The 7,876-nt window shown below is 32.1% G+C and overlaps 1 protein-coding gene across 1 annotated transcript in view; it reads left to right on the top strand.

The window, feature by feature from the left end:
- Positions 1-2,079: 2,079 nt before the first annotated feature.
- Positions 2,080-7,876, top strand: part of LOC111083538 (adhesion G protein-coupled receptor L4-like) — a gene marked incomplete at its 3' end in the record, with an annotated part of 18,575 nt that continues 12,778 nt past the window's right edge. Inside the window, exons 1-2 of the mRNA XM_022380120.1 lie at positions 2,080-2,123; positions 2,691-2,805. Of these exons, the coding sequence (XP_022235828.1) occupies positions 2,080-2,123; positions 2,691-2,805 (159 nt within the window). The remainder of the gene's footprint in view (positions 2,124-2,690; positions 2,806-7,876) is intronic.

Genomic DNA, 7,876 nt, shown 5'->3' with positions numbered 1-7,876 from the left:
ATAATCAATATCTGTACACTCTAACCATTCATAATCAATATCTGTACACTCTAACCATTCATAATCAATATCTGTACACTCTAACCATTCATAATCAATATCTGTACACTCTAACCATTCATAATTAATATCTTTACACTCTAACCATTCATAATCAATATCTTTACACTCTAACCATTCATAATTAATATCTTTACACTCTAACCATTCATAATCAATATCTTTACACTCTAACCATTCATAATTAATATCTGTACACTCTAACCATTCATAATCAATATCTAATAATCAATATCTTTACACTCAAACCATTCCTAAATGCTGCTAAGGTTTTTACAGTCCATTCTTCCTCCCATTAAGAGATGCTGCTAAGGTTTTTACAGCCCATTCTTTCTCCCATTAAGAGATGCTGCTAAGCTTTTTACAGCCCATTCTTTCTCCCATTAAGAGATGCTGCTAAGCTTTTTACAGCCCATTCTTTCTCCCATTAAGAGATGCTGCTAAGCTTTTTACAGCCCATTCTTACTCCCATTAAGAGATGCTGCTAAGCTTTTTACAGCCCATTCTTTCTCCCTTTTTTTTGCAATGGATAAACGATTGATCTGCACCAGTATTTGGGAATTTTACTTTGTCTCAAAGCAGTGTTGAAAGCACAGTCTTAACCATTTTATTCATTTGTTGCTGAAGCTTTAAAAATTTCTGCAGGGAAAGCCTCATCTTCAGGTGCATCACCATTTTTCATAGTTTTTAATGCTTTTTTCAGTTTCTTCTGTACTGATTTCACTTTCTTCACTTTTCATGTCTTCAAGTGGTTCCTCTCCATGGTCTTCTACCTCCACATCAACATTTTCAACATTCAATAGATCTTCAAAATAATCCTTCTGTCCTATATTAATGGGTTCAGTAAGTTGCTCTATGTCCTCTGCATCCTTAATTGCATACATGGATGGAGATGTTCCTTTGGCATAGTTTTTTATCCGTGCTATATATTAGAGTTTTCCTTCATAATAGATCATCTTGCAGATCATATGTAATTTTATTCCAGGATTCTTTCTTCGCCCAGTTTTTCATGTATTTGCATCTTTTTTTTTTGCCTTAACATAAATATTTTGGCATTTTATCTTCATCCAATTTTTAAAAGCTGTCTTTTAATTCTGCACTATTTCTTTTACTTGTTCATTCCTCCTGGGTATTTTCTTTCTTTTAGTATTATATATCACTTATTTTCACACCTTCTGCTTCTTTTACTTATGTTTTTTTTTAGGTTTTTCCACTCCTCTTCTATACTAACTTGGTCATTTTCAATTAGTTGTACATGTGCTACATTTCTTACCTTGCTTTTAACAGTTGCACATATTCTTCTCTTTTAAGATTTTTAAACACAAGCTTTTTTTATTTACACTTTGCTTTAATCTTTGGTTTGCTCATTTTTAATTTTCCTAATAAGAAACAGATAGAATAGCTTTGACTCATCTAAAAAATAATTTTACTGTTGGTTAACATCAGGCCTATCATTGACTTGCTTACATATTCCTACTGTTGCTCACTTTTCCTATACTAGGTCCATTTGTGATTAGGATGATGATTGTAAAACGTTTTAATTTTTGCCTGATTACAAGACTATTAAATATGCAAAAATCAATTAGTTTCCCCATCAAAAGTTTTATCTCCAAAACTGAAAGATCCAGTGACACTCAGTCCCAATTAAACTACCAGGAATTATTATCTTTACCTTATATGGTGCTTCCTCAAATACTACCTGTAGTGTATTGTGAAACTTCTTTTTCATTGGCTGGTCTTTCTTGTTCATATATATCCTTAATCAACATTTACACCAATTATTCTTTCATTTTTGTAGTAAATAGAAGTAACTTTCCCAGCTATTTCTGGTGTCACACCACTCTTGAACATGATTTCATAATTATCATGAAGTGTCTTTCTTCCCTCTTCTTTGAATCTTGTCATTAATATCCAAGTTTCTCTCTCTCTCTCTCTTCCTTATTACTTCTCAAGGTGAATAAATTTACTGTAGTGATCCATGTGGTTCTATTTTTAGAATTTTCCTTAGGAAAAAGATCCATGGGCATTCTAGATTATCAACTGGTAGATCGGCTGATTTTGAGGTGCAGTTAATGTTTTTGAGCAAAGATGAATCCATTTTGGCTTTCTAGGTCTGCTAATTAGTGCCATCACAATATCTATAATTTCCTTTCAGTTCCAGTTTTTTCACCCTATATTCTAAACAGATATTGATTTGAGCTCAGCTGCAGCATATCTTAAAGGTTACACAGTCCCTTGTCCTAGTGTAGATCTAGTGGCCCTAGAGCTGCCTCAGTATTAATTTTATCATATGACTAAATTATCAAAAATCAACAGTAATTAATACAGCTTAATTGTTCTTCTTTGAAAATGTTTTTTGGTATCTTGAAATAATTTAAAAGATTACCAATCCCATACTCACATGTAGCAATATAGTAAAAACTATTTGTAGGTACTGACACTAAATTTTATAAAAACACAATTTTAAAAGTTGAATGCAAAATATAAGTAGTGAAATAGTTATTATGTGCATATATTTTATTAAGGTATAGCATCATTTTGAATTTCAAGTGACATTCATACAAAAGCTAACTTTAATCTAATAAGTATGTATTTTGGTGTTATATATTTGAACTTATTTTCTATTTTAGTAACGTTTGGGGAACAGAAGGATGTGCATTGGTGTTTAAAAATAAAAGTACTGTAATATGTCGATGTAATCATACAACCAGCTATGCTGTACTGATGCAGGTTGTTTCTTACAAAGTAAGTGGTTGATAATGAATAAGAGTAATTGATGAGAAAAAGTTTGTTAATCTAAGGAAAGTATTTTAAACTCAGTATTGAAGCAGTTATTGTCAGAATTTGCTTTACATGTAATTACACAATAGTTTTTTACATTTGGTCACCAAAGTCAAATAAGTAATCTTCCAATAAATGGGTGCAATTTAACAACTTGACCTTAAGTTTTAAAAGGTATCAAAATTACCAAAAATTTAACAATAAGATCTAAGGAAGTCTATGTTTGAAATGTTTTTATGCCGGTGAACAAATCTAATCCTAAAATAAGAATATTAAACAAAAAAATTAATATTTCTGAGAGACATATTCTACTTGTACACAAATTATTTTCAACAATGTTGTATTTTACCATGTCATTTATTTTGACTATTTTGCCTCACCTCTGATTTGAGCCGGAAACTTCGTGCTAGACAAATGTTGTACCAACTTAGCTAAAGGGCTAACCCCATAGCACATTCTAGCAATACAAGTTTTAATTACTCAAACTACTGCAATTAACCAATATAAATCTATCAGAATTTAAAATATATTTTTTAAGTTAAAACTACAAGTAAAATGCTGTGAAAACATAAATAAGCTATCAAATTGCTTTAAATAAAAGTAGACATGTTTGAATATTGTAAAAAATTATATAAAGACTTATTTACCTTAAAATATTTTTAGTGTATTTAAATTACTCATTAATAATTTTTATTCATTTTCTAAAACCTTATTTGTCACATAGCTCATTTCCATGCAATTGGAAGCCCAGTTGTTTTAACTAATTAGCCTAAATGAAGCTTTTAATGCAGATAATTATCAAACTAGTACCAATGTAGAACTAGACCTTGTGCCTTCATTTGCTGGTTTTATGTGGGACTGGCATGCTCTTTTAAGGAAGCTAGTAGTGAAGATATACAATTTGTATAAAAAGCTTGTAGGTTAAAGGAGAAATTGAAGGCTATAAGGTAGATGCAATGAATAGAAGGGTAAATTGTGGGAAATGGCGGCAGGATTTGAAGAGGAACTTAAACTTTAAAATGTAAAGGATACAGTGACTAATAATGACTTTCAGGAAGTTAGAAGCAGGACCAATAGGATTAGTAGTTATGGATTTAACTGTAATGAGCACGTTTTATTAAGTAACATATTATAGCCTTTAGCTTGAGCAGATGAGGAACTGGGAAAGAGAGAATAACAAAATCAACAAATAAAGAAAAACATAAGGATGTTATCATTACAAGATATTTGATTTTTTTATATGGTACATAGTGTTACGCCTCCTGTCGTTAGTTAATTTTCCATAAATTCTTTCCGATTAAACTTTAGCAACACAAGTCCTTTCTTAAATAAAACTGGTTTATTCTTTCCGAATACAACTTTACGATACACTTAATTTCAACAGTCGCTCTATAACAAACGCTATAACTCACATCTCACGTGGCGAACAATATTCTGTCCGCATACATTCAATTACTCATTACCTCCCCGTCGCTTCGTGGCCGGTCTTATATATACAAGACTACACTATATCTAGAAGGATCATGAGATTTAAGGAAAAGACGTGAATGTTCGAGAATGACGTGGCATGATACTAGTCATGTGACCTCGATGTAGTAACAATAGGATTGGATAGTCTGTAGGATAAATAGAACGAAAAGAATTAAATTATCCCATCCAGGAGTAGAGATGGAAGATATGCCAATAGAACAAGTGATATAGTAATAGATGCTAATAGTGATGCAGTCTTTGTAACGCAGATTAGAGCTAATGATATAGGGAAAGTAGATCAGAGGAACTAATTATTAAGTACAAACCATTTATAAAGGCATTCAAATGTAAGGGCAACAACAACAACTTAATTCTGCCTTGGATATTGCGAAGGATAAATTGTTGGGATGAAATTATAAATAGGTCACTAGGACGGATTGCTAGGTTTCGGTTAACTTATAAGGATGAGAAGGTTGGCTGTTTGGATCTATTGGATCATTTCAATACAAAAAGGAGCTTTTTGGAATAGATGGTTTACATTTAAATAGAGTATGGGCTGGTGTATTTGCAATGGCTATTAACTCAACTGTAAGAGCAGCTTTAAAACATGACTAGACAGTGTTGAGGACTAAAACAATGAAGAAAAAAATTTTGAGAAAAATATAATGTAGAAACAAAGTACACAAGAAGTTTTAATGGTAGCCTAAACTGCAATTATTATAATGGTAGAAATATAAGAAAGAAAATGGATGACTTTATGGCAATATGGGAACAGAGGATTTTGATGTAACAGGAATAACTTAGTTAAATGCAGACAATTTTGACAAAAGAAACTGTTCTTTGAAATAGAGGGTTATAGGTTGTTTAATAGGAACAGAATAGTAAGATGTGGTGGGGCTGACTATATATATGTAAATGTGATAAATCTTGTTCAAGTTGAGGATATCAAAGCTAACAGAAATGAGGTTGAGTTTCTTTGGGTTTCTATTAATGGTTTATAAAGGTAGAAGGCTTTTAGTTGGGAGTTGTTTCAGACAACCAGATGAAACTGATGAAATTAATAAAAACTCAACTGTTAATGACATTATAATTAAGTCTAAATAATGTTAAAAATCCTGGGCCAGATAGTATTTACCCAAGGGTTTTGAATGAGTATAAGGATTGGACATGTGAGCCACTTGCTACTATTTTTCATCAGTCCTAGTATAGTGGCCAGGTGCCAGAGGATTGGAAGTTAGCTAATGTAATTCCTCTTTTCAAGAGAGATGATAAAAATTGTCCTAGTAATTATAGGCCTATTAGTCTTACAGAAGTTGTGGGAAAAGTTTTGGAAAGTCAGTTAAAAGATGCCTTGTAAAGTCATTTAACAAAGTTTAGAATTTTATTGGATAGTCAACATGGTTTCACTAAGGGAAACTTTTGCGTTACAAATCTTTTGACATTCTTTGAAAAGGTTAATGCTTATGTAGTTGAGGATAAGAGTGTAGATTTGGTGTGTCTGAATTTTCAGAAAGCATTTGACATGGTGCCATGTGAAAGGCTTGTAAAAGAAATTATCTCTATAGAATAGTGGCTGGATGGAAGAAAGCAGAGGGTTGTTACAAATGGAGTTCAGTCAAACTAGATTAATGTCTCAAGTGTGGTACCTCAGGGCTCAGGCTTAGAACCTTTATTCTTTTTGATTTGCATCAATGACATAGATGAAGGAATGGTCATTAAATTATTTGAATTTGCTGATGATATTAAAGTTTTGGGCGTTGATAGCTGTGAGGAGGATTCTACTGTTTTACAAAAAAAATTAGGATCATTTGGTGAGTTGAGCAAATAAATGGCAAATGGGTTTTAATTATAATAAATTTAAGAGAATGCATGTGGGTTATCATAATTTGAATTATAAGTATAATTTGGATGGAAATAACCATAACTGTGTTATGCAAGAAAAGGATCTTGGTGTAATGGTTGATTAGTCTTGTAAGCCATCCAAGCAGTGTGCTGTTGCTAATGGTAAAGCAAATAGGATTTTAGGTTGTATCGACAGAAATATGTAATACAAGTCTAAAGAAGTGAGTGTCATTGTATAGGTTATTGGTTAGGTCACATTTGGAGTATTGTGTTCAGTCTTGGGCGCCTTACCTTAGAAAGGACATTGAATTGTTGGAAAGGGTTCAGAGGAAGGCTACTAGATTGATAACTAGGATGGAAAAGTTATCAGATGAAGATAGGTTAAGATATCTGAAATAGCTTTTCCATGAAGAAAGAATTAGAGGAGATCTCATTGAGATGTTTGAGATTGTTAAGGGAATTGATAGTGTAGTTAAATATTTTTTTTATACTTAATATTGAGAATGGTAGGACTAGGGAACACAAATATAAATTTTGACAGGGTAGGAGTTATCTTCAGCTAAGATAGTTTTATTTTTCTATCAAGGTGATTGGCCTTTGGAATGGGATACTTTCAGACTGGTGGATCCAGTTAATTCAAAGGATTTTAAGCAAAGGCTTGATAAACATTTGAATGATAAGAGCTAACTTTGAGTGTTTTATTTTCATTTTACACTTTAGAATAGTAATTAGAATGGAATACCTGGACCAGCAGGCCCCTAGTTATTGTTAAATAATATATATACTTCTGTGTTTGTGTATGCAAATTAGAACCAAAACAATTCTACTAAAAATGATTCTTTATTGTAGATTAACAATAACAGTATTATAGCCATAAGCCTTTGCTTTAAAATATGCAATGTATTAGATGGTAATAAAAAAAACGTGCATCTCTTCAAATCCATTATTTGTTTATATAAACTTAACATAATGTTCAGGGACAACAAGGGACCTATTGGCCGATCTCGGCTGTCCCTCCTCTAAACTGAACTAAAACTATTAAATAGATAAATTAAAAGAATATTATAATAATATTCTGAAATGGTACCACCTCTACTCACCTATAGCTATTTCGACCTTCCTTTGTCCTCTAGACATTGGTAAATTGTTTAGTAAGAAGTAAGTAACTTGACAGTAATTTAGGTTATTATAGACAACCAGGAGCTCTCAGAAACTATTGCTTCTCTTCAGCCCCACACGTGGAATTAAAATTTTAAAACTGCTGGGGTATTTCTTATGAACTGCATGGCAGGTATGATAGATACTGATTTTTTAAGCTAATGACTGGTAGTTTTTGTACACGTTGGGGATAAGGACTCTATGATTAATTCCTAACTAGGGTGGGTACATTGCTGAACACAATATTCCAAATGTGGCCTAAACCAGCTATCTGTACAATGAAAGTATAACCTCTTTAGACTTGTATTCAGTATTTCTATAGATACAACCTAAAATCATACTTGCCCTACCACTAGCAACAGTACACTGCCTGGATGGCTTTAGAGACTATTACACCAAGATCCCTTTCCTTCATAACACTATTAAGGTTATTCCCATTCAAATTATATTTATAATTCAAATGATGATAAACTGCATATATTATCTTCCATTTATTATAATTAAAACCCATCAACCATTTATTTGTCCAACTCACTAAATGATCTAAATCCTTTTGTGAATCAGC

This window comes from Limulus polyphemus, unplaced genomic scaffold (assembly GCF_000517525.1).
Source record: "Limulus polyphemus unplaced genomic scaffold, Limulus_polyphemus-2.1.2 Scaffold9994, whole genome shotgun sequence".
Classification (NCBI taxonomy): Eukaryota; Metazoa; Arthropoda; class Merostomata; order Xiphosura; family Limulidae; genus Limulus; species Limulus polyphemus.
Note: the sequence above shows the minus strand (reverse complement) of the source record. Positions and strands in the feature narration are given on the sequence as shown.